General features: G+C 39.8%; 2 protein-coding genes across 2 annotated transcripts in view; both read right to left on the bottom strand.

Annotated features, from left to right (window-relative positions):
• Positions 1–2230, bottom strand: part of LOC109483936 (estradiol 17-beta-dehydrogenase 8-like) — a 14004-nt gene extending 11774 nt beyond the window's left edge. Inside the window, exons 1-2 of the mRNA XM_019787077.1 lie at positions 2123–2230; positions 443–529 (exon numbers count right to left, since the gene is read on the bottom strand). Coding sequence (XP_019642636.1) covers positions 443–529; positions 2123–2198 — 163 coding nt within the window. The 5' untranslated portion in view covers positions 2199–2230. The remainder of the gene's footprint in view (positions 1–442; positions 530–2122) is intronic.
• A 3044-nt stretch (positions 2231–5274) lies between these two features.
• The window catches only part of LOC109483953 ((E3-independent) E2 ubiquitin-conjugating enzyme-like), a 28911-nt gene continuing 7299 nt past the window's right edge, over positions 5275–26886 (bottom strand). The window contains exons 2-20 of the mRNA XM_019787102.1: positions 21429–21602; positions 20365–20520; positions 18832–18972; positions 17768–17895; positions 17209–17302; positions 15207–16590; positions 14112–14341; positions 12789–12891; positions 12469–12571; positions 11753–12005; positions 11279–11364; positions 10702–10970; positions 10284–10384; positions 9620–9682; positions 8377–8580; positions 7941–7998; positions 7652–7736; positions 6811–6927; positions 5275–6017 (exon numbers count right to left, since the gene is read on the bottom strand). Of these exons, the coding sequence (XP_019642661.1) occupies positions 5342–6017; positions 6811–6927; positions 7652–7736; positions 7941–7998; positions 8377–8580; positions 9620–9682; positions 10284–10384; positions 10702–10970; positions 11279–11364; positions 11753–12005; positions 12469–12571; positions 12789–12891; positions 14112–14341; positions 15207–16590; positions 17209–17302; positions 17768–17895; positions 18832–18972; positions 20365–20520; positions 21429–21602 (4425 nt within the window). The 3' untranslated portion in view covers positions 5275–5341. The remainder of the gene's footprint in view (positions 6018–6810; positions 6928–7651; positions 7737–7940; positions 7999–8376; positions 8581–9619; positions 9683–10283; positions 10385–10701; positions 10971–11278; positions 11365–11752; positions 12006–12468; positions 12572–12788; positions 12892–14111; positions 14342–15206; positions 16591–17208; positions 17303–17767; positions 17896–18831; positions 18973–20364; positions 20521–21428; positions 21603–26886) is intronic.

Consider the following 26886-nt stretch of genomic DNA (forward strand, 5'->3'; position numbering starts at 1 on the left):
CCAGAAAGGTAACATTTGAAAAGCAAATGCATAATGTTTACCTTCGCATGAAGGTCTACTCTGTTAATTCTTACTCAAATACATTCATATACTGCATATGGCCAGACAGGAGTATAAATCCCTCCTGCTATAAAATTGCAACATTATGTAACCCAATACCAGTTACCATGGTGAGAGACGTCAACAAATCAGGTCATTGTCAAGGTCAGAGGTCAGTGTTTGGAACAGAAGAAGAAGAAGTAGAAACGTAGCAAAAACACTGTATTTTCCTTCGGTAAACATAATTATTAGTATAAGATGTGTTTCTGTGGATCGCTTGGCTCTATTTCTATGTTGGTAGTCCGTCAATATATTGTAACTTTCCATAAAGTGCTTCTTCGTTGTGTTGGGTGTGCACCGGTCAACATTAGGGAAATATTTCATCAATGAAGTTATATCTCACCTGTTTCGTTAACGTCCACCACTGCGACTGTGGCCCCCTCCCTGGCGAAGACCTGGCAGGCCGCCCGACCGATACCACTGCCACCTCCTGTTAACAGAAGCACGAAGGAGAAGTTTTTTTATAAGGCCATGTTGATTTGATTATATGGATGACATCCGCGCGCGCATGAATTTTCGGCCGTTTCAAAAAAAAAGTTTTCAACCATACTGTAAATCGTGCAAAACAGTTGCTGAATGAGCAAAAATATACCATAAGTTGCAAGGAAAACATTTAGAAACGATACCAATGTCGTAGAATGCCAAAATCAAAGGAAAAAAGACAAAAATGTAAAGAAATGAATTCGAAGAGTAGATTATTCGCTATAACATATTCTGTGCCATTTGTTCAACCTTCATGACCACGTAGATTTCATAGTGAAAGCAACTTTTTTTTTTTGCAAAACTTTTTTTTTTATTCTCACGCGCGCATCAGTTTTGGGGTTCCCAGGGGATGTCATCCATATAATCAAATCAACATGGCCTAATTCAAAATCTAACACACACTCAAGTCTTTTCAATTAATTTTTATGCCGCCACCAACACAGAGGACAATAGACAATACTCATTTTCACCTGAGTTAAGTGATAAAAGTCGTGTCGAGTGCCTTTCCCAAGGGCACAAGATCCGTGGCATGGCAGGACTCGAACTCGAGACCTCTTGGTCTTGGCTAGCTCAAACAATTATGTTTCAACGTTTTCACTTAGTTAGACCAAACCATTACTAGTTTGTCCTGTCTGTCCCAACATCTAGTGGTTTGTCCTGGACAGACTTTTTAAACATTGACTGTATTGTGATTGATTTTTGCAACGCCAGACAAGTGGATATTGTTGTAAGAAACAGGAAACCCCCCCACTGTTACACTACTCCCCCTTTTCTTTTCAAGATTCCTCCTCGAATCTTCCGAATTCGACATCCCTGGAGCGGCACTCTTTGACTCTTTGCCAGAACTGCCAGGGCCGGTGTGGAAACCACTGTAAGAAACAGGAGGAGCCGTAAAAACCCCACTGGTCCCGGGCCGGGGTTCGAACCCACAACCTCCCGGGCCCCAGTCAGACGCTCTAACTGAGTGAGCTAAAAGGTCTAGACCCATTTGCCGGATCTGTTGGTAGCACCTATAAACCCCCCACTGTTACAGTGTACGTCCTAGCAGTTAAACTCAAAGTACAGTTCGCCGACTGTTTTAATCCTGAATGCATTACGCAGTATTCATTTATCTAAATTTATTTTAGCACAAGACGACTTGGTTGCTCCTTCAACTTGTCACATTCTGGAGCCTTACTAGAGTTGGGTCACTCTCGGACGATGACCCAGTAATTGCATCAAATGAACTATCGCCTACAGACGCCTACGACCCAGACAAAAATATCAAAGGTCACTTGCAATTGTATTCACATACATGTAGGCATATCCTATTACTTACAGCACTACTTTAGACAAAACTGTAGGAGTACAAGCTTGCTGTTGTCGTTGTATATTGAGTCCTAGTGACACATCCCAAACATTACGTACTGTTTGTTGCTATGTTGATATCTTCTATTTCATGACCACGTCTATGGATTTAATAGCTTAGTTTATGAATATGTATCCACGACACGACAGCAAAATATGACGTTGATAGACGTTCTGGAATTTAATTTCTGACCTGTGACGAGAGCAAATTTGCCCGAGAGTCTCCCGGTCCCCTGTAGTTTGTTGGGTTCGTTCTGGTCCATGGTCATGGGCCCACGGTACAGTACATTTCCCACGTCGCTAGCCCATGTTACGAAGGCCCACAACGACACTTCCACACACCTCTTCCACAGCCCTTCGACACCGCACTGCCAAAGGATATACCTTCCATACCGCTCTTCCGCGGCCCTTCCACAGCGCGATGCCAGTACCACTTGGCAGCGCGCTGTGGAAGAGCGGTAATGGAAGGTATATTAGTAGCTGGCTGTGGAAGGGCCGCTGAAGAAGTGTCGTTGTGGGCCTTCGTACCATGTAGCCATATACCACCGGTTTGACCTGTCAGGATTTGCCTACGCTAGTAGTAAATGATGCCGCAATAAACTATTAGTATTCAGGTGGCACACAAAAGGGGGGCTTGCTGCGTTTAGATGCATTGGTACGTACATGTATATGCTACATGTATCAATCTCACGACTATACATAATAGATAATATGCATTTTACAAGAATATCATAGAGTAATTTTAAGATTTATAAGAGGCCCAGTGAGTTGTGCAATGTGAAAGAAAACCCATACTATGGCCCCTTAGCAGCACTGTGAACTTTGGCACACTTTTGGACGTTAAAGTTCAAGTGAACGTTAGGACAAGTGCTGAGTGTGCCAACAAAGAAGACTTTGGCCTTAGCTGTAGTCCAAACTTATCCAAAGCAGGGTTAATAATTATAATTTGAAGTCTAAACTCTAGTATATAGAACAGTACACAGAGTAAAGAGACTCTTTTTCCACAACCAAGTGTTTTAATCACAGCCGACGTTTCGATGACCGTCTGTCACCTTCCTCAGGGCAATTCTGACTGGTTCACATTGCACTGCAGCACAGGTGTCACTGCAATAGATGCATTCCCCAACGCAGTGACACCTGTGCTGCAGTGCAATGTGAACCAGTCAGAATTACCCTGAGGAAGGTGACAGACGGTTACTGAAACGTCGGCTGTGAATAAAACACTTGGTTGTGTAAAAAGAGTCTCTTTAAGGCCACACCAATTTGATTTCTTGGTTAACGGATTCGCCCGCTTCATTTTTTCTGATTTGCAAATGAAAATAAAAAATTCAGAATCAACTGCAAAATGCTTATATTTTGCCCTGAACAGTTGAAAACAGTCCTTTTCATCCTAGTTGTTACAGTTATTCCATCTTTCAATGCAGTGGTATCATAAAAAGTTCAAAATTCATTGTTTAAATTTTGAACCAGCCTGGTGTGTTGACTTCATGGCTCCTATCGTACCATTTTGGGCCATAATAGGATGCCTAGGCCTGTTTTTATTTTAATTTTATTTTTCGCCCGCCCACTCCATTATTTTTGTAGAAAAATCCGTTAACCAAGAAATTAAAATGGTGTGGCCTAATCAGTAACTTACCAACCTGATGAAACTATTCACAGAACAGTAGTACACACATTTCATGATAAACATGTAGTTTTATTGATGCTATGCAAAAACGTAAACAATAATAAACAATGCTATCATCTGACATAACATAGTCCTAAATGAGAATAAAACATTTGGCTAATTTCTAGGTGATAGACTAACACAACGGTTTGTAAAGATCTTTATTTCAAATCATAAAGCAATATGTTCTTCCACAACAATATAAAAAGATATCTTTTTTGCAACTTAAGATTTTCTTACTTAAATCAAGGAGGTTACTGGGAACATTCTATAACCTCCTTGATCAAATAAAGTCACACTTAAGGTTGACGCAATGTCTATTCTTTTTCTTGACACTGCCTTTAAATTACTAATATTTCTTCTTGTAGGAAAGTTTTTAAATGAGAAGTTGACTTCTTGTAAGACATTTTTCATAGTAAGGGAATGGCAAATAACCTGGACTTTTCTTAAAGGAACTAGCAGCAAAAACAGTAACCTCAAGTATCCATGAATATGGAATAAAACCCAAACACACTTTCGTTTCGATCGAGACAGTGGAATTTACTCCAACATTTGCCTTTCAATAACTATTAAGTCGTTACTTGCACTTGTATGTGATTCACATTCTAATAGTGCTGTCTTATGTGTATGTTTACTAGTGTGTGAGTTGTATGTACAAGTGTAAGTCTACAGATGTGCCTATATACTGCTATGCTAACTGTAGTACAAAAGGGTTGCATTATGGTTTGATTTCAGAGATGCATGTCTTATGTCGTACATTATTTGTGTACCTGCTTGGCACTGCAGTTTGCCGTTTAGTAATGGTATGTTACAATCTGTTCTGTTCAGTTTGACATAGTAACATTTTGCCATTTTCATGTGTTACACTGTTTCCTTTAGTTTCAGCATTACACTGATCTTATACAAGACATATCCGTTTCTGTCATTGCATGATATTGACTTTAGAGAGAGAACATTGAATTCTGCTACGGTGTACTTTGCAATATGGTCTTTTAGGGTGCCATTCTGGAGCATTTGATAGAAGTACAGTATAGATTACTGATTTTTAGCTTTTTGTACATTCAAGTTAGTTTGAAAGTTTTGTTCTCAGAGTTGCAGACGTGAGGATGGTTGATACACAATCGTTATTTGCAGTCATGTACAAGTTTGGTATCATTTACAAGATTTTTTAAATTATTGTTGGCCTTCTTCTCTCTTTGTAGGTAGGTGATGTGCTTTAATTTCCATTCATTTGCAATTGGAGGAAGCCTGGGTGCCAGACTGTTTCCAGGGTCTACACAGATCAGGTCCTAAGCTCTAGGGCGTCAATTTTGCTTAAAAGACAGGACATGTGGGCAATGCTATATGTGATATGCCTTATAGTTTTGCACTGAATTCTGTACAGTGACCAAAATCGTGAAAGGTGCCAAAATAAGTTGTCCTGTTGATCCTAACATTACCAGTAGAAGACTTACATTACCAGTATTATGAACAAGATTGAACTCTGTAATTGCCAACACAACAAATTGGACTCACCCAAATTTTGGACTGCACAACTCCAGTCTTTGTTGAGGAATGATCCACTGCTCACGGAGTCACGTGCGTTATCTGTGTGACGTCACGGAAGCGGTGGATTGCTCATTCCTTCACAAAGACTGGAGTTGTACGGTCAAAACTTTTGGTGAGTCCAATTTTTTGTGTTGGCAATTACAGTTCAGTATCGTTCATCATGACTTCTACCAATGCAGATGAACTTTCAAGATTACATTACGAGTAGATGCCCAGCTTGTGTAAAACAGACCTATAGGCCAATAGATGGGACCTGAGACTCATACGGAAGCCTTTAGACAGGGGAAACAGTGGGAAACCTGGAGGGCTGGGTGGTAACACCACTCTGTCTACCTCTGAAGAGCTACTACTATCAGATACATGTACCTCAGACGCAGACATACTAACTGTTGTAGGTAACACTTTGCTTGCATCAACAGAAGACTGGTGTGAGTCTGTCTCTTTCGAATTCTTGACGTTGATTCCTAACTGGCTGTCACCAGTTTCAGCCTGATCCGACTGGTTTGAAGTGGTTGTTGACGTGTGCTTTTTACAAGTTGGCTGTTGGATAATACTGGTTACGACAGCTTGTTCTGAACTGGTTCTTGGCTGGTCTCTGTTAGTCAGCGGCTGGTTTTCAGACAGTACTGACTGGTCAGTCTTTGGCAACATTGTAGTCTTGGGTTGGTCTATTCCGTCACTGGGTGTAACACTGTTGGTTGAAGATTGTCCCACAAGAGGATGATTAGAAGCAGCAGCAGCTAGTTGGTGTTGAGAACTGGTTGTTTCACTGTTGGTTGAACAGGCGGCAGCATCACTGTTGGTTTTGGTCTCTGTTCCGTTCGGACTGTAACTCTCTGACATCTCCAGCCAGCTTTCTAGTCTCCGGATCATCCTTGGAAACAGGAATAGAATGATAAAGAGTTAGAAACTAAAGGTAACATTGCAAAGGAGATACATGTTTACCTTCACATAGTGTATCCTAACAAACTACTAACTCTGTTTATTCTTTAACTCAAATACATTGTTTATGACGACCAGCCTCAGCCACTCTGTTTATTAAACTTGCTACATAATTATGTAACCCAACACCATGGGGTGTCTGCTACAGCACCTGTTACCAACTTGTCCTGGTCATTGATCTTATGTGTTTGGAAATGCCGACATTTGCTCAGGAGCAAATGCAGCACATGGCTTCACCACATCCTTTGTACCAAAAATGGACCTATCCCCCTCTCGCACAAATGGACTGTTCCTAAGTCACCCCTGTACAAAATGTGAAGTGTTCCAATTGTCCATACCCCATTCAGCAATGGAATCTTCCAACGCCTTCTGCTGTAAAACAGTTGGAACATGTAGAACCCTGGTAGAACCAGTTTAAATGACTTTTCTATAATTTAGACCTGTCAGTTGGGATTGTTTTTTGGCTGAAAATGGCCAAAAAATAACAAACAATTCTGAACAATTTTATTTGCCCACTCTAACTTCATGCCAAATTTCAGGTCATTTGGTTAAAAAAATTTTGTAGTATCCACTTAAAGAAATGGCAGGAGAAAAGGAAATAAAAGAGAACATGTTTCACCACATCACATAACAATATGTTTTCCTTCTGCGAAGTAGACCAGTTAGTTACATGTAGTTACCAATCATATCTACATGTATCTACAGACCCCCCCCTCCTTAATTACCTGTGTCCATGCTGTCTGTAGTGTTCTACAATCTCGTCCTGGAAGATGTCTGGTGGGTTGAGAGCCATCTTACTCATGGTCTGTACCATCTTCAGTAGTGCCATCTCATTATAACACCTGGAACAGATGATCAGAGCCTTTTTCATTGCAACATTTATTCCACTTATTTTTACAAGTGAAAACCTGCACCACCAACGTAGAGGACAATACTAGTATTCATTTTCACCTGTCAGTGAGTAAAGTGACAAAAGTCATGTTAAGTGTCTTTCCCAAGAGCACAAGATCGGTAGGGGTCTCACACTGCAGTTTCACCCTGGGTCTCACACTAAAGTTCCACTTTGGGTCTCTCACTACAGTTCCACTCTGGGTCTCACACTACAGTTCCACTCTGGGTCTCACACTGAAGTTCCACTCTGGGTCTCACACTACAGTTCCAATGTGGGTCTCACACTACAGTTCCACTGTAGGTCTCACACTACAGTTCCACTCTGGGTCTCACACTGAAGTTCCACTCTGGGTATCAAACAACAGTTCCACTCTGAGTCACACACTACAGTTCCACTCAAGGTATCACACTACAGTTCCACTCTGGGTCTCACACTACAGTTCCACTCTGGGTCTCACACTACAGTTCCACTCTAGGTCTCACACTACAGTTCCACTCTGGGTCTCACACTACAGCTCCACTCTGGGTCTCTCACTACAGTTCCACTCTGGGTCTCACACTACAGTTCCACTCTGGGTCTCACACTACAGCTCCACTCTGGGTCTCACACTACAGTTCCACTCTGGGTCTCACACTACAGTTCCACTCAGGGTCTCACACTACAGTTCTACACACCTGCTGTTCTCCAGCCCCTCCTGGGAACCCTTGTCCTTCTCAAACCCTGCCTCGTTGTAGTACGGCTCACTCACCAGGATTAAACCTACAAAATAAAACGTAGACCATGAAAGTTGTCCTTTTTTCTTGTTTGCCTAAAAAAAACATCATACAGAAATTGTTCCTTGCGTGCATTCATGTAATAGGTGCTACTGTTAAAGAAGTCTTTTAAGATTTAAAAAAAAATCTGTTTAAGTCACCATTGATATCCATAATCATAATACCAGTAACTGACAGCCTCCTGCCCTACCTTGAATAGACACCAACACTTGCAGAAGGTTGGAATCTTTGGTCCATTTCTCTGTACCCTACAGACAAAAAGGAAATAAAGATTTGACATGAAATGAATGACAAGTACAAGCACCAATATATTGCACAAAATTAGCTTGGTCCAAAATACACAGAATGCAGATCCACAGCTGAACTTTTGTGCATATTCAAAATACAGGGATTTTCTTCATACAGCTTGTGACACACTAATAATGAAGCAATCATAATGCAATAAACTTCAAGTTCAGATGTCAAGGGATGTACACTTCTTCTTATATTATAGGCTCAAACAGATAAAAATAAGTAGCTCACTCCATTCTGCCTAATCCATAGCCATTACAAACTCGATACCTAAAGCCTACATGTATGACAGTTATTGGTTAAATTGACCTAAAATGTTTGTTCAATAATCAGACCTTGCCCTGCCATGTGCCCAGCAGACTGACGCAGACTTTCCCGTCCTCGTACAGGTTAGGGTTGAGTCGGCCGCTGTGATAGGCCAGGTAGTGCAGCAGGGGTGGGATGAGGGGGTACGCGTCCGGCAGCTTCAAGTCAAACAGGAACAGTCCATCCTCGTAGGGGGTGTTGTGGGGACCCTTGATGGCAACCGAGAACAAATCCTAGGGACAAGCAGTGCAATGTAAGATGGTTTTCTTGTCTTTAGGCAAGTTTTAGTTCTTACCAGCATGAAAGTGGTAAGGCCACACCAATTTAATTTGTTGGTTCTCGGATTTTTTCAGAAAAAATATGAAGCGACAGGGCGAAAAAAAATAAAAATAAAAACAGGTCTAGGCATCCTATTATGGCCCAAAATGGTACGATAGAAGCCATGAAGTCAACACACCAGGCTGGTTCAAAATTTAAACAATGAATTTTGAACTTTTAATGATACCATTGCATTGAAAGATGGAATAATTGTAACAACCAGGATGAAAAGGACTGTTTTCAACTGTTTAGGACAAAATATGAGCATTTTGCTGTTGATTCTGGATTTTTATTTTTATTTGCAAATCAGAAAAAAATGAAGCGGCGAATCCGTTAACCAAGAAATTAAATTGGTGTGGCCTTAGTGCAAACTTGTGCAAACTGTTAAAATTTCTCCCTATGAGTCAGTTCTCTACTGTTTAAAGCTAAAGTCAAATGGGAAAGAAATGAGAATAAAAAATTGATTACAGCATGGTTCGGATGCAGATCAGGAGTTTACTTTCTAGCGACACAGCCTTTTCAAAGGTAGTGTACAGTACATACATGTCATCATCATCATCATCATTCATCCTCCATAATAGAGGTGGAGCATACAAAGTTAGCTCGCCAAAACTGTTTGTCATACATCACAGAGATAAGTTCATGTCCCTCCAAGCCAGTTTCAGTTTCAATAAGTTTCTTAACTGTTATGTTTGGGCGTCCAACTCTTCTAGTACCGGTATCAGGATTCCAGAGTAGAAGCCTACTGGCTGGTTCTTCACTACGTACTACATGACCGGCCAAGCTTAGTCGTCGACATTTGACTACTGATTAAGAAGTTACCTTTGGTAGCGAACCGTATAACTTTTCATTAGTAGTATGTTTCCACCATGGTGTATTGAAAACCACTTGCAGCATCTTCGTGTATGTACATACATGTAATGAAGGAATTACACAATGAAGGAAAAAACTGACCATTCTGTCCTCAAAGGTTTTCACTAGGATGCCTTCAGGTAAGGATGTACTGAGAAGAGTCAACTGGAAAAAACAGAACATGACACTGGATTACCAAGAAAGTTCATCTGTGTTGGTAGTAATCATGATAGTAAAACGTTGAACTTTATTCCAACACACAATCTACAGAGATCAAATTTTCAGTGACCACTATCGCCTTCATCAGGATAATTAATGACTCCCTGGCACTTTTGATCAATTGCTCACATCACGTATCTATCAGTAAAGTCTCGTGTGAATAAGGTCACGTGTTTGTAAACCGTAACTCTCGCAAGATCACGTTTTGAAGTGATTGGTCATTAATTATCCTGATGAAGGCGACAGTGGTCACTAAAATTTGATCTCTGTAAATTGTGTGTTGGAATAAAGTTTAACGTTTTACTATGACACTGGATTGTTGAAGTACTAGTAATACAATAATACAATTACAGTACTAATTCTTATAGCAAACATTAGAGGGCAAAAGATATGTTCCAAGGTACAAAATGGTGTGGTCTGATCTGAAGGAATATAAGACTGAAAAAGTTGGAACTTTAGGGGTGAAATGTAATCATAATCATGAACTACACTATGAGGCATATCTGTTGGTAAAATGTACCAAAAGTATTAAATATTGTTTTCTCACCTCTTTCTTGATGTTAGAGAAGAAGTTTTTCATGTTGGCTGGTCCAAAGTCCAGATCTTTGAACCTGTGACAGGCTGGGCATGTTTCTGACACAGAAAAACCTGCAGAAGATAAGAATATGTCCAAAGTCATCAAAAACAATTAAGTAGAGAAAGTGTCAACTTACATCAACAAAGATTATGAAGAGCATTTATAATTAGGAATTTTCAAATTTCATGCTTATGGTGGCATGTATATGGTGACAGGAGTCTAACTGCTATAAAATTGCAACATGATGTCACCCAACGCCAGTGACCATGGTGACAGACGCCTGGTTCAGGTCGTTGACCTTATTTGTTTGGAGAAGAAGAGGAAGAAGAAACAGAGCTCCTTCTGCCAAGATAAACATAATTTATTGCAATAATATTACATTAATTACCTTCCCCCTTGGCACTAACCCACTTGGCCTCTTGAACTTGGCTGCACGGTGACATCACTTCCTGTCCTGGTGACATCACTTCCTGTCCTGGTGACATCACTTCCTGTTCTGGTGAGATGACTTCCTCTGCAGGTTCCTGGTTCCTAGCGGCACCTCTCTGCTCCTGGCTGGGCTTGGTTGCTGAGGATGATGTTGTTGATTCTTTCCTGTCTTTCTTCTTTTCTTTTGGCTTTTCTGCAGACTTTACTTTTCCATCCACCTCATCCCCACTGCAAGAATAAAGTATTAATCATTAAAGAAAAATCATTGAAGAAAATCATGACCAGTACGTAATGTGTCACTCACTCACTCAAGGGTTGGTGGAAAAAGGAGTCCAGTCAGATTGGCGGAAAAAGCAGTCCATTCTGATCTGGGGGTGGAAAAAGCAGTCTGGTGGTTTATACGAAAGACCATACTAGGTACTATTTTTTTCTTTTGTGTGTGTGTGTGTGTGTGTGCGTGTGTGTACTTCGAGTTTCTATGGGTACTTAAGAGTTTCTGTGAGCACTTAGAGTGAAAAATGATCAGTGTGTCCCACCTGGCAGGATCACTGTCTGTTTCCCAGTCTTCATCAGAGTCTACAGATTCCCACTCACTGTCATCTCCACTCCAGCCTCCTTCATCCTGAACATATATTTATTATTAAACATGTATTAGTTTATTATTACATTTAATTTACAACACGACAATGACCATACAACTTGGTACATATGTTTAGTTTGCCGACTTCTGACAAACTTTGACCCAGTGCTGACATCACACATACATGTAGGAAAAAAATCATCTAATAGTATATACTATTAGGTACTCATTTCCACCTGAAGTGAGGAAAGTTGTGTAAAGTGCCTCTCCCAAGGGCACAAGACTGGTGACATGGTAGGATTCGAACCCAGGACCTCTTGGTACCGACACACTACCGATTATGCCACACAACCCCACTTTAGGGAGGAATTCCTCAATAGGAGTGAAAATACCCTGGAATGAGAACAATGTGTTCTGTATGAAATTATACCTCTGAGTCGACCCTGTACAAGTCCTGTGGAGGAACACTGGACACAGAGTTGTCGATCCACACCACAGCCAGACTCCCGTCACCATTGGTCCTCAGGACCTGTCCGATACACGGCTTCTCTGAGGTGGGCGTCCTACAGGCGGCCTGTGTGGAGTCTGCGATCCGGACTACCAGGTCCCCGATCCTGTAGGTGTAGTCTGGATGGTCTCCTAAATCATATGCACTCACTTCTTCTTCTTCATGGGTCAGGAAACTGGGACAGAAATTCAACAGACATGAAAATTGTGTTTATGCAAAAAACTACATACTACATGTATATTCAGTTACACTGATTTTTTGCCTGTTCTCCAAAAAAAAACCTGTTGCAATGCTCTGGCCTGGGTGCCATCCTCTGTATTCCATGGTAGCTATGGATACTAGGGAGTCAGCAGTAAATATGGGGGATACTACGGTAATCAGGCTGCCGAAGCAAAACGGAAGTCAAGAACTCAGTGCCGACTCATAAATGCCACAAAAGGCCAGCATGTGCAAGCTTGTCATAAAAGTATCTGTGTACTAAACTGCAAATTCCAGTTTCATGTTTGTATTCCTGTGGTTTAGCAGCATTTTTTTCTTTGCTGGAATTTTTTTTATTCGCCCACGTGCATTAGTTTGGGGGTCTTCAGAGGATGACATCCATAAAATTAAGTCAGTCAGTGTGGCATAATGTTCCTTACCCCTGTGGATGTCCTGGGGCTGCCTCCTGCCACTGGATCTGACATGTCCTGGCCTTGTGGTCCACAGTCCGCACAAACCCATACACATCCTTCTTAGGGGACACTACAGAAAATAGTATTAGTTAGGTTAGCGTAATGAAATTATAGTTAATGTACTAGTACAACACACTACTGCTACACTACTACTACTACTTTTTCTTTTCTTCGTATTCAATTCTAATGTCATTTTTCCCCTTAACGTGATTGCATCAAGTGCATTTTGTACAATTGTTGTGCAATAATGTTATTTTTATTATTATCACTGAAAAGCTCTATCTCACCTCTTTTGTCAACGATGAAGTCCCCAGGACAGAACTCATGCTCATCGCAGTGTTGGATAGGAGCCAGTTCATTTGCTGGAATGCCATGCTCTATGGTGCTATCCTGTGTAGAAAAACACATGAAACTTCGTACACATCATGCCTCGGATAGAAAAATCATCAAACTACATGTAGGACTATGCTGTATCTTCTTGCCTCTCAGGTAAGCAGCTGACCATGGAACAAATTTAGCCGTGTCTATACGGAATCACCCAAACCGCGATTCGGGTAACTCACATTCCTCACATCTGGTCCACGTGCCACACACACCTGTGAAACCGTGTCCGAACATAATGCGCTTGAGCTACATTTATTGCTGTTTGATGATAACACACAAGGCGGCGTGTCATTAATGTCAGAGGTCAACGACCTGCTTGCTGATGCCCCCCTCCCATCGTATCTCAGCCGCATGCCGATGTGGTCCCGCCAGAGGCGGTGAAGCTCGCCCTAAAACGGACACATTATTTGACCATTACTGCTCTTTAAGTTGCTGCCACGTAAAAGTTGGTATTGCATATAAAAAAAGAAATATCACTCCGTAATCCATGACCAGGCGAAGTCACATTAAAATCACATTGCGTTCAGACGCAAATCGCGATGCGGGGAAACCGATTCGAAACCTCCTCTAGAAGTGGCTTGGGATCGAGGCGCTTTCAATGTGATTTCGGAGCGTTCACATGGAGCCACTTGAAACCGGCTTCGGGGTAAACCACATGTAAACCGCCTTGGGTGATTCCGTTTAGACACGGCCTTTGTGTTCCTTCCAAATACACAGTGTTCGAAATACCTGTCTGCAGTCTGCAATGTGCAGATAGATTTGTAAGATTGCAGAAGAAAAATTTATACAATCTGCAATTCTGCAGAAGGAAAAATAGGCTCCAGACTCAATAGTTTTCAATTTAGCAAACTAGAACTCTCTAACCCCAAGGACAGACAACACTTAAGCTCCTGTTTTGAAGCAACAGGAGCTTCTTCACTAATTTGCATCATCCTTGTCTTGACACAATGTGTCTGTATCTATGACGTGTCTACATGTATGTATTCTATGTAAAAAAAGCCTGACAATTGGGTCCTAGGGACGCAAATGGGATGTCATTTATGAGAAATAAATTATAAACCATTCTACTCTACTATGTAGTCTCCTAGTATACTACCGTGTACTACAGACTTTCACATTACTGCCAACCCATTAAAAAAAATACAATATTGGCCCCCAAGTGTTTGACTCTGTAGGCTACAGGAAGAAGGATAAAGCCCATGTGTGGGCATACCCTGGCTACGTACCTGCCACATGACGTCCACCAGTGTGGAGACATTCACCACCTCTACAGGCACCACATCCCCCGGCCCCCACTCCTGATGGGCACCTCTCTTCTTCTTCTTCTTCACTCTTCTGTGGGCCTTCTTCAGCGTCTTAACTCCCAGGGTCACTCCCAGCCTCTTGCTCTTCCCGCTCTTGCTTGAGCGCGAAGATGCAGTTGATGATGAGCATTCTGAGTCTGCATTGTCATCATCTGTTAGCGGCAAATTAAGATTGTATAGAAAACTTACATCTGACTAGAGAAGTAACATTTGCAATGCAAATGCATAAGGTTTACATTGGGACATGGTCTGCTCTGTTAATTCTTACTCAAAGTTTCACTCAAACACATTCACATACATGTATTATAATACTAGTATATGGTGACAGGAGCAGAGCAGACCATGAAATTGCAACATTATGTAACCCAACACCAGTCACCATGGTGACAGACGTCAACAAATCATGTCATTGGTCAGGTCATACTGTCATAGGTCACTGTTTGGAGAAGAAGAACAAGAGGAAGACACTGAGTAAAAACAATAATATGTTTTCCTTCGGTAAACATTACAGTATGGAAACCTATCTGCATCACCCTGAATTTGAGCTAAGAACCTCTACGTAAAATGAGATTAAGCACTCACACATTAGAGATAGAGAAAGGGAGATACAAGAAACTGCCTTTAACTTAAGCGAAAGATTCTGTAAATACTGTACAGAGGAAGCAGTGAAAGATGAAATACATTTTATTTGTCAGTGTCCTCATTACGATTTTGTTATTTAAAATTTAAGTTATTCAAAGAAGTCTCCAATATTTCCCCAAGTCTTACACATCTCAACAAACAACAAAAGACTATATTACTGCTAAAGTCTCCCAACCCATTTATTTTTCAGAGTCGGACAATTCATCTCCCACTGCCTCCTGATAAAAAGTCAAACCTAAAAATAATAGCTCGGCAAGAATAGAATAGAATAGAATTATATACTGAATAGAATAGAATAGAAGACAATAGAATAGAAGAGAATAGAATAGAAGAGAATAGAAGAGAATTATAGCAGTTACGATAGTTTTGTCTTACCTGTTAGAACATCTTCCTCATCATCAGCATTGAAATCCTTGTCTTCTAAGACAGCAGAATTACTGGAGTCCCCTGCTGCTTTGTTGTAGGTACTAGATGGAATAGTTTCACCTGATGCCCCACTGGCAACCAACTGTCCATCAGAATCTACCTCACCGTTAACTAGCTTCACATTTGTGGACTGAGATTCGGAGAATCCGTTGGCATGGATAGCACCCGATTTGAGTCTGCCAGATTCGGATACGGAATTGTGATCCTGGGCCTGTGGAGAGAGGTCTTTCTCTACCTTGTTCACGAGCTCTAGAGTTCCGGAAATGTCGGCCATGATACCGTTTAGTCCGGAACAGAACTCGCTGACGGCTCCACCTAGAGTATCGCACTTTGCAACGATGCTACTAGACAACTCACAAGCCTGGGTGAACAATTCCGGGTGATCTATAGCTGAATCGTTCATTGGTCCTCCTGATGCCCCTTCTAAGGCTTGTTCTCTTTCATGATTATCATTTTTTAATCTCTCTGATTCTAGCAAAGCAGTTTTCATGTCTCTTTCCTCCTGCTCTGAACATTCGGTATTATTAAGATTGTCTGACAGATCAACTCTGTTAAGAGAAGTGTTTGCAACAGCAGCCCCTGTCAGTACAGAAGCTTCAGTGTCATCTTCATTGTCAGTCCCAGACTTGCTGGATCCTGTTTCCTGAGTGTCATGTTGTTTGCTCTCGTTCTGTCTCCTCTCTCTTCTACCCTGAACTCGCCCGGACGTATCCGCCCCTACCTTCTCCTCTTTTGACTTCTCGATTTTCCTCTTAGATGCCCGAATCTCTCCTTCAACTTTCTCTACAGCTTTTCTAGCTTCCTGAGACATTTGCTTCACCACTCTGCTTGCCTCTGAGGCTTCCCTAGACTTTATCTTTGCCGCTTCGTTCGCTGCTGCAGCTTCCTTGGATTTCACCTTTGTGACTTCCATGGCTTCTGCAATTTCTGTCGACTTCCTCTGGGCTTCCTCCATGGTACTGTAGACGTTCTCTAGGGTAGATTTTGTCATGAGGAATTGTTGCAACGCTTCTTCTGTGAACGTCTTACTGCCTGAGAATTCTTCCGCCAGCTTGGAAATGCTGTCCTGCATGGCTGGAACGTCGTTTGCCTTTTCCTTCGCCTGTTGTATCAGTTCGAACGCCTCTTTGGTGATTTCCTTGATTCTGTCGTTTGCCTGCGAAGCCTCTCTTGTTTTCTTTTCGGCAAAGTCTATGGCTTTAGCGGCCTCCTCTGACAGGAGTTTTGCAAGCTCGTAGGCTGCAGCCGCTCCTTTGGTCTTTTCTTTTGCTACGTCGTCTAGAGATTCATCAGGCTGGTTGGCTTCCTTGGTCATGGAGGGAGGGGCTAATATCTGCAAAACATGTACAAAATGCTTTCATGTTAGGTTAAATTGGTCGTAACAATAAGAAACATTAGCATGAAAGTTCATCATTCTGTGTTGGTATATTTCATAATAAGAATTAAATTTAGGAGACAGGTATGTCTTTTTACACAACCGGTAAATTCTCCAAAACGTCAGCAAGGTGAGAATTTACCGGTTGTGTAAAAAGAAATACCTGTCTCCTAAGTTCTACCAACCTGATAAAATTATTTGTGGAAGAATTAAATTGTTCTCTAACTCAAAGAAATTGACTCACCAAAAGCTTTTGACTGAATCCCTCAGTTGCCTTTATTTGGACTTCCAACAAACTTTGACCCAGTGCTGATGTCACACGTAGGAAAAAACATGTACATGTATCTACAGTGCTTAGGTCAGAAAGCTGATGAAGACTGAGCGATACAATCGAAAATTCCGGTGAGACGATTTCTTTGGGTTGGAGAACAGTTTAATTCCCATTGAATTGGAAAAAATAATTTTTGAGTGAAACATCAAAGAACAGCAAATTTTTGGGATAACATTAAGAACACATTTCTAGCTTCTACAATGATGCACATACATGTACAGTCCCTTATAGAAAAAGAACCTTACCTGTACTTTACCCAGGTCCTCCTCTGTAAGGGTGTACACTGCCCTGTCTCCAAAGGTGATGTGGGTGTACATGAAGTGCTCGGGCTTCCTAAGACTGCAGAGCAGGTACAGATACATGTATTTAGTATCACATACACTAACACAACATACATGTACTAGTACAATCTGACAAAAAGTTGATTAAACCCGTGTACTGGGTTCATATAACATAATTTTCATGGAAATTCATGAGTTGAGTTATGGTAAGAATGATCTGAGTGCCCCAATAGCATGCCTTGCAGACTAATTCAAAATTAATGAAAGAAATTAAAATTAAAACAACCTGCACAGGGATACTTCTGTCTAACACTCTCTTTCTGCTTATTTTGTACATAAAAGTATTGTTTTGCTACTGTATGATATTCAATTTGATATTCTATCGTGCGTCTTGAATATCATGATCATCATGATAGTTTGTATATGCTGTATGTGTCGATGCTAGCCACCACCAGCCTTGTTGCATGTTTAATAATTGTAAAGTAACGTAAAGTAACACTCTACACAAAGCAGAGCTGCTTACTTGTTGATGTTGTCTCCCTGAATGGCAGCCTCTGGTGGTTTCAGGTCTTCCTCCAGCTCACTAGGCTGTTTCTTGGGTGGGGAGAACCCTCGAGTCTGCCATTCTACATTCACTTCCTTTAGCACCAGCTAGTGAAAAATTACCAAACAGTTTTCTATTAAAGTTAAACAAAATCATCTTTGACAGCAAATAAAGAGAGGTTTTTTTTTTTACAAAAAAAAAGAGTTTTTTTTCAGCCGATGTTTTGGTGACCATCTGTCACCTTCCTCAGGGCAATTCTGACTGGTTAACATTGCACTACAGCACAGGTGTTGCTGTAATAGATGCGTTCCCAAATTAAAGTACATGGTTACAGGGAAAAGTATCTACAAAAAGCTTGTGGGCAGAACGTACTGTGCCTGTGCAAAACCCGGATTTCTCATGTTTTTTCAGATGTTTGGTCAATTTTGCATAAAGTTTGACATTAATTTTGAAAACTACAGATGGGATGTTAATAGAGCTGTGTACCGGTACGCAGTACCGATACTGTACCGGAAAAATTGATTAGGTACAGGTCCAAAATACCTAATCCCTCAGTACCGGTACTGTACCTAAACAATTTCACACCAATTTTATGCCTATTTGTGACCTCAAATCGGTCCCTGTGTAAGGACAGTGTGTTCATGAAAACAAAAACATCTTTAGTTTTGCCTATATTTCATCTGAGCATTCGCCATAAACAAAGAATAAACCTTAACTATCAAGTTTATTAATGTTTTTTTTGTTATTGAAGGAGTTCAGAAGAGCATATAAATTGGTCGAATTGTTCAGGTACAGGTTCAGGTCCGGACCTGTACCTAAACCTGTGTACCTGTACCTGTACCTGTACCTAAAATTTGTTTAGGTACACAGCTCTAGATGTTAACCTTATATAGTAGACACAAATATGACCTATAATGCGGTCCCAAACCTATACATCTTCTTGTTTTTGTTTTGTGTTTAGAATGTCTTACGCTTTACAACATGTGCCCTGTCAATTCTTACCGGGATAAAGTGAAAGTATCAAGTTTAAGTGTGTAACTCACATCCTCCACAGTGACCTTAAACTTGGCCTTGCTGCTGAGGATGGGCTGACGTCCTGACAGCCACTCCACGTCCTTGAACGCCTTGGCCGGTCCCATCAGGGTCTGTCCTGGGTAGAACGCATGCTCCTCCTCCCAGAAAGCCTGGAGATTATGACATGACAACACATGTATCAGCAATTTGAAACTGAAAGTGACATTCTGAAAAACATAGACTGTATCACTCTCTGAACCATGATGGTGGTAGATCCCGTCTTCCCGCCACTTTTGATGCACTCCTGATGTCATCACGCTTCCGACTTCCGGAGAGGCAGCGAGTGAATAACACTTCTGACGAAGGTTGACGAGATTGACTGAAAATTTATAGTGAGTTCACTTCTTGTGTTGGAACAAAGCTTGAATCATACAACTATGGATTCTACCAACACAGATGAGCTTTCATTAGAACACATTAAGTGTAAATGGTGTAAAGACAAATAAACAACATGTATGCCGCGCATCATCAACAGCAACTGAAAGCTCTTTGCTATTCGAAAGGTGCCATAGAAGCGACCTCCAGTGTTTCGTTCAAATAAATCTTGTAGCAGTTTGTAATTAAACCAAATACCTGCACTTTGACAAATAAATTGTAGCCAACATGTGAGTAAGGGGCAAGTACATGACTGGCAATAACTGCATATCATAATAGTTTACTGGTTGGGGGATATAAAATAGTACAAATTGTCCTTCCTTTCCAGAGCTCTAAAGATACACAATAAGAGGATTAAGAGCTAATCTCACATTACACTTTCCAGTGTTCGAAATACCTGCCTGCAGTCTGCAATCTGCAGATAGATTTTCAAGATTGCAGAAGAAAAAATTATACAATCTGCAATTTTGCAGAAGGAAAAATAGGCTCCAGATTCATTAGTTTTCAATTTAGCAAACTAAAACTCCCAGGCCCCAGGGACAGACTGTTCTGAAACAACAGGAGCTTCTTCACTAATTTGCATCATCCTTGTCTTGACTTGTCTAACTTTTGTTTCCTTTTGGACTTCCAAAAAATTGTCTTCACTAATTTGCATATCAATCCATAGTTTATGCTTATAAACCTGAAATTCTCCTGCAGTCCAGTAATGCTACTGTACAGATTTACAAAGCTATATATGATGTAAAAAAGGAATTATTGGTTTGAGAAGGTTGTAGTATGGAGGCTTGTGTATTTGCAGAAAGGTTGTAATATGGAGGCTTGTGTATTTGCAGAAAGTATTTCCAAATTGCAGAACAAAATTTTGACTCTTCTGCAATATTGCAGAGTACTGAAAAAAAGTATTTCGACCACTGCTTTCTGTTCAGTTAGGCTTCTATATGTTTACTTAATAAAGACTCCTTCTAACATTGCTTGTACATTTGTCAATAAGTGTAATTGCTTGTTATCTCTATATCATGTACATGATGATTTTAATATACATCTCAACAGATTTCATGTTAACATGCAAATGTAACATGCAAGTTGATTGCAATAAATCTGAATCAAATATCAAATGATTGACATACGTCACTCTGAACTCTGATGTCCTCCAGCTGCGCAGCATCTCCCACCCACATGGAGCACCTGGCACCGTTTGACAGCCGCAGAATCAGGTGCGCGTTGACGTCCCGCACCCGGCCCAGCCACACGCCGTACACCACATACTCATATGGCAGGATTCTCTGGATAGGGTGAGAAGAATACAGTCAACGAGTTTTGCTTTTGAAACATTTTTGATGTTTTTGTTGGATGTCAAGATATTTCAAATTTGTAATCTTTTTTAAAATTATGGTTGGTAGGTTGGGACTATTTTTTTTTTCTTTTTTCTTTTTAGAATTTGGCTGGATCTCAGATTCAACTTAATATACAGTTTAACAATTTAGTAAAACTTGCAAGAAGACACTCAAAGTCGCGATTAACGTCAATGGTGGAAAACCAATTGAACAATGTTTCATCACTCAGGTGTCAGATCATGGAGCTAGAAATTAAAGGTCGATCAGCTTGAAAAATTTATGTCCCTTGCAGGGGTCCACACAAATAAAGGCTAGGGTCGGCAATTTTTCTAGGGTCAGTCAGGAAACACATTTTTTTCCTAGGCTTTGTTGATTGACAAATGCAACAGGCCGCACCGCTACCACAAAATGTACACCACAGACAAAATGCACTCATTACACATTTTTGTATAGGGTAGGATTTTCTGTGTAGGGCAATATGACATTAAAAGCTAGTGTGCAAATTGCCCAGTTGCCCCGGGCAACCCTGGTAGCCCAGTGTGCTACCTGAATTTTAAGAATGCCCATTTGGCTTGCACCATTGTATCCGGCAGATGCTTTTTCATTTTAGGTATTAATGGCTATAGATTTACTTGTATCAGTTAACTAAAGGCTGTTAGAAATATTGTCAAAGGTTTATGTATGTAACATTACTTCACTTGAGGAAAGTAGTAACTTGTAGGTGGGGCAACCTAAAATTCTGATGGGCAACCAAATTTTTGCTGTAGGTTGCCCACTAGACCCACTCACTGGGCAACCTGGTTCAGAAAAGTGTTTTGCACACTGCTTATTGATTGACAAATGTGCTGACTCCATACCTGTAGAGGTTTAAGCTTCTTGCTGTTGACTCCAGGGATGACCTTGTTAGTTCCGATGATCTGGAGGTCCACGGTGATGTCAGTGTTGAGCACGGTGCCTCCCTGGCTGTCCTGGCCCGCGGCGTGGCGGCGGACAAAGTCCCGCGGCATCAGGGAGCGGTCCACCAGATGGAGCTAAGAGAACGGAAAGAAACACAAAAATGTCATTGAATACACAAAATGTACTAAGTACATAATTTGTATAGTGGTTGCAATCAGGTGACGTAATTATTACTTTCGCAGAAAATCAAAATTGTTTTTGCTCTTTTTTTTTTCTTCTTCCTCTTCTCCAAACAAATAAGGTCAATGACCAGGACAAGACGTCTGTCACCATGGTAACTGATGTAAGGTTACATAATGTTGCAGGTACCATGCAGAACTGAGTTCAAGAGGGGCTGCATGGTCACCATATATTATCCCCCCCCCCGTATAAGTGTGTTTGAGTAAGAATTAAAACAAAGCAGTAGTATATATTTGTAAAGCTGGGCCATGTGAAGGTAAACATGATGCATTTGCTAAAAATGCAAATGTTATAATTACCTTGCTAGTTAAATACATGTACATGTATATGCTAAGTTAGTCGGTCAAAAACACAAATTCATTAATATACCAAAAATGTTCACTGCACCCACAAAAATAGAATTCTGCATCACTCAATTTACAATTATCATAACATTGTATCAACATAACAAATTTTGTTTTGTCAATGTTGTATTTGGCTTTGATTTACCTCATTATGTTTTTTTATGTTTTTTACCTCAGATGTAATTTTCAAACATGATTTTTAGCATTTTAAAATAAATTTTATAACATATGATGGCTTAAGCTTTGCGACTAGGAATTTTGGTGGCAATCTTACATTCACCATGCTTGAATGAACATATACATGTAGCTGGGGTCTCAATATGTTTATATAGCAAATTATATAAAGGAAATTTCACCCATAGTCTTGCTTGAGAACAAGCAGTATACGTAGTAGGGCATTCCCAACCTATCCTGCATACTGATTAGCTAGCTGGACACTTCAATCCAAGAGGACAGATGGTTAAGTACATTAGGAAATGGGACTGACTGGTTCAATCAATACTACATGTAGACCCAGCCCAGTTATGGGGCACACTCTACCTATCAGGGTAATACATGTACATGTACGTTATATGGAAGCATGAACTGTCTATCTGGGATTGATACAATTGTAATTGGTACAAAATAAAACAAGATTGTCATATAGGAGATAGGGTCATTTTATAGCCATTCTTGGTCAAAAAGGGCAGATAATTTAAAGATGCTTCTTGCTTCACAATTGTTGTACAATAATGTAGCATTCAGTTATTTCTTATCTCATTCAGTTGCCTTCTTGGTTTTACATGTCTTGGTTGATGGTGCTTGAGCTTTATTTATCTTTGATCCATCTATTTTCTAGCATAGATAAGCTAAAATTTATCAAAATGTTTTAAGTATATTCCATATAGTAGAGTGCTTATCGAGGATACCCTTTTGTTTATAATGATCAATACTTGTGATCAATAGCAATATTCTAATGATTTCAAATGCCATCACTTGAATTTGATACCATATATAGCTTCACAAAAATAAATATAGTAAAAAAATAGGTATAAATGGTGGATCTGTAGAATTAGAGCTTAAAACAATTTACATATATCATGACTATGTTTAGTAATGGATAGGTGAAGATCAGATGTGTGAATCAATATACTGCTACACTTGGCATTGCAAGTGCACTGAACAGCCAAAAATGGTGCACAATCACATTAACCTTTTCTAACACATATTCCATATTAGATTTTCCTCCAAAATGCCACCTGACAGGTAAAATCTTATCGATATTCATCAACGAACCATAATCTGGTTTTCTAAATGTAGATAAATTTTGTAATTCTACCGCAAGGGATGAAATTTGGTTAGGGTGCCCCCAAATCGTTCATTTAGTGTGACACATTCCTATGTGTATGTGTGTGTAACCAACCAAGAGTATTTACCTCGATAAGCCATTGTAGCAATGCAGCCATGATGTTTCAGAAGCTGGTAAACCACAGAAAGCTAAAATATAACGTCCCTTTATCCTATACAGTCCCTCCTAAAAAGGCCTCTTTGCACCAGAGGTCCTACCAGCGGCAATGCGTCTGTCCCTCTACTTCCAGGTCTACTTTTATTGATCACCCCCCAGGGAACGTCTCTGATTGATCAGTCCGACCATTTGCTTTCATTGCGAACGGGCTAGTCCATACTGGCTTTGGGGGGTTACAGGGTACCATTGATTTTTTATCTGTGCCATCATGAATATGTGATGTCATGTGAGTAGAAATTGGCATTCGTCCCTGTTATTGATAAAGTACAGCATTTCAGATTAGTATTGGACAAGATTATTTTTACCATTACAATTTTTGTCAAAATAATCTGCTGGCATGGACAACTATATGGGTTACTGTTATAATTATTTTCATTTCATACGTAAGGCCACACCAATTTAATTTCTTGGTTAACAGATTTTTCCAGAAAAATAATGGAGCAGGCGGGCGAAAAAAATAAAAATAAAAACAGGCCTAGCCATATCCTATTATGACCCAAAATGATACGGTAGGAGCCATGAAGTCAACACACCAGGCTGGTTCAAAATTTAAACAATGAATTTTGAACTTTTAATGATATCATTGCATTGACAGATGGAATAACTGTAACAAAATGACTGTTTTCAACTGTTCAGGGCAAAATATGAGCATTTTGCAGTTGATTCTGAATTTTTTTTGCAATTTCATCAGAAAAAAATGAAGCAGCGAATCCGTTAACCAAGAAATTAAATTGGTGTATGTGGCCTAAGTTTGATTTTTTTAAAAAGTCCCCTTCCCAAAACAAAACTGTCTTGTTAGTCAACCATAATCAGCTTTCCTTTGATGAAAATTGATGTGATTTATCCATAATCACATAAATCATATAAATCTAATAAGTCTCTACTGACATCTGATATGCATAATTCCCTAGGGGCTAGATTTTATCTACATTTAATAGGATGAACCAACATAAGAGAAACCATACAGATATGTTTAAAGAATAGCAGGCCTCGAAATTCATTTTTGGGAATACTGGTACACTGGTGCACCCAACCTAAAAAAATTAGGTGCACAAAAAATTACTTGGGTGCACTTTATAAAATAAAGAATATCACCAAACACAAATTATGTTTAATTTCTAAGCAAAAGTAGTACAGTCAAGATTTTATTATTTTTCTGACATTTACATGTAGATGTTAAAAATATGCTGTATACTGCTACTGTACTTAAATCTACACAAATTTTGGATGCTATGGCGCACCCATAGAAAAAAGATGGGTGCACAGCTCCAAATTTGGGTGCACTAAGGTGCACAATGCACCCAGTATTTCGAGCCCTGAATAGTAATAGTACAGTATACACATCTTTTAAGCTACATAGTACCCTCAGCTAAATAATGGCATTAAAATACATTGTACATATATGATAATGTTTATAAGTAAATGAAGGTACAGGGAAGTTGATATTATTCTCAGTTACAATCATCATCATCATCATTCATCCTCCATAGTAGAGGTGGAGCATACAAAGTTAGCTCGCCACAACTGTTTGTTATACATCACTGAGAAAAGTTCATGTCCCTCCAAGCCAGTTTCAGTTTCAATAAGTTTCTTAACTGTTATGTTTGGGCGTACAACTCTTCTCTTACCGGTATCAGGGTTCCAGAGTAGAAGCCTACTGGCTGGTTCTTCACTACGTACTACATGACCGGCCAAGCTTAGTAGTCGACATTTGACTACTGAAGTTACATTTGGAAGCGAACCGTATAACTGTTCATTAGTAGTGTGTTTCCACCATGGTGTATTGAAAACCACTCGCAGCATCTTCGTGTATGTTCCGTTTAGTTACAATCAAAGCAATTACAATTAATGTAATTATCTTATTTAAGCAGATAAGATATATATTACCTACCTTTCACCTATGCGAAAATATGCCATTAACTAGAAAGGTAACATTTGCAAGCAAATGCAAGATGTTTACCTCAGGATGGAGTCACCTACCATTTATACCTTTATTGGGAAGGATGGGTGGAAGCATACTTTGCTTATACTGCTAACTTTTAACTACTAAGATTATACTTATTTATAGAGTAACATTAACTGGGGGATTTGAATAATGTTTTTGCCCTTGTAAGGCCAGGGATGAAGTTAAAAATGATTCACTCAGCACACACTCTCATCATGTTTGCAATCAAGAGGAAAGATGCATGTATAAGTCATGTACACATTGAATTTATCTTGACAGCTTTAATTAAACAATTTGAAACCTTACAGTTGTCTTACAATCTTGTTACGCTATTGAAAATTACAAGTACTCTGAATTTGGATAGCATTTTACTTAAATATGGTACATTTATTTGACAATCTTATTGCAGGTATGTAGATAATAATTTTGATGAAATTTTATACATTTTAAACTCTAATTGCAAAAAAATGGAGACTATACAATTTGGCTTATATAAAGTACTACAAAACTAAACATGCATAATACATAAAACAAACATGTAACATATACTATAAATCCATACATAATATTTCCATACACTGCGAAGCTAAACATACATATTGAAAAAACTATACATTTCTTACATATACAATGCAACTTAACATACGTATCTAATATTTACGTACTGGAAGGAAATCAGAATGGTACAAGTGTTTTTAGAAATGGTCGCAATCTGCTGTATTGTTCTGTGGATGGCTGGGTCCAGGTCAGTCCGGTTCCTCCCCAGTCAGTTTCTCCTGGACCAAGCTCTGCTTCCTTCCTTACATGAGGTCCAATCTGCAAGATAGAAACAGGAGAGTATGATTTTGTAGCTGATTTTGTATATTTTAAAGCTGATCAGAAACATAGATCACAGAAATTATTTACTGTGACTAAGTCATTCCTTAAGTGATAAAAACATCTGCACACTTTGGTCTTATTACTTATTATAATATAGTCTTCACACTACAACTTGAACCTGACACCACCATTTATCTACTGTCTATTTGTACTTAGACAGTTTCAATAGAAAATAAAGGAACCCTAATTGACCACGTTTACATTTCACCATTGCCATCAAATGTGAGCTGTGGGGTCATACAGACATTTTACAGTTACCATGATGCCGTGTATTGCACACTGTATCATTCAGATGCTGCAATAACTGAATAAGCTGTGATGTTGAAAAGGTGATGATGGAATGATCTAGCTTTTTAAGTGCTAAACAAGTAGGATATGCTATAGGGGCAGTGAAGTTATACCCGCTCCGCCCTTGCCAACCACTAACCTGAGGTAAGTCAGGTTGGTAAAGAGATTCCTGATGTTACAGAAGAAAGAAATTAAAGAGCTCCCCCCCCCCCCGTCGA

The sequence above is a fragment of the Branchiostoma belcheri genome, unplaced genomic scaffold (genome assembly GCF_001625305.1).
Source record: "Branchiostoma belcheri isolate BF01 breed outbred unplaced genomic scaffold, Haploidv18h27 scaffold67, whole genome shotgun sequence".
Classification (NCBI taxonomy): domain Eukaryota; kingdom Metazoa; phylum Chordata; class Leptocardii; order Amphioxiformes; family Branchiostomatidae; genus Branchiostoma; species Branchiostoma belcheri.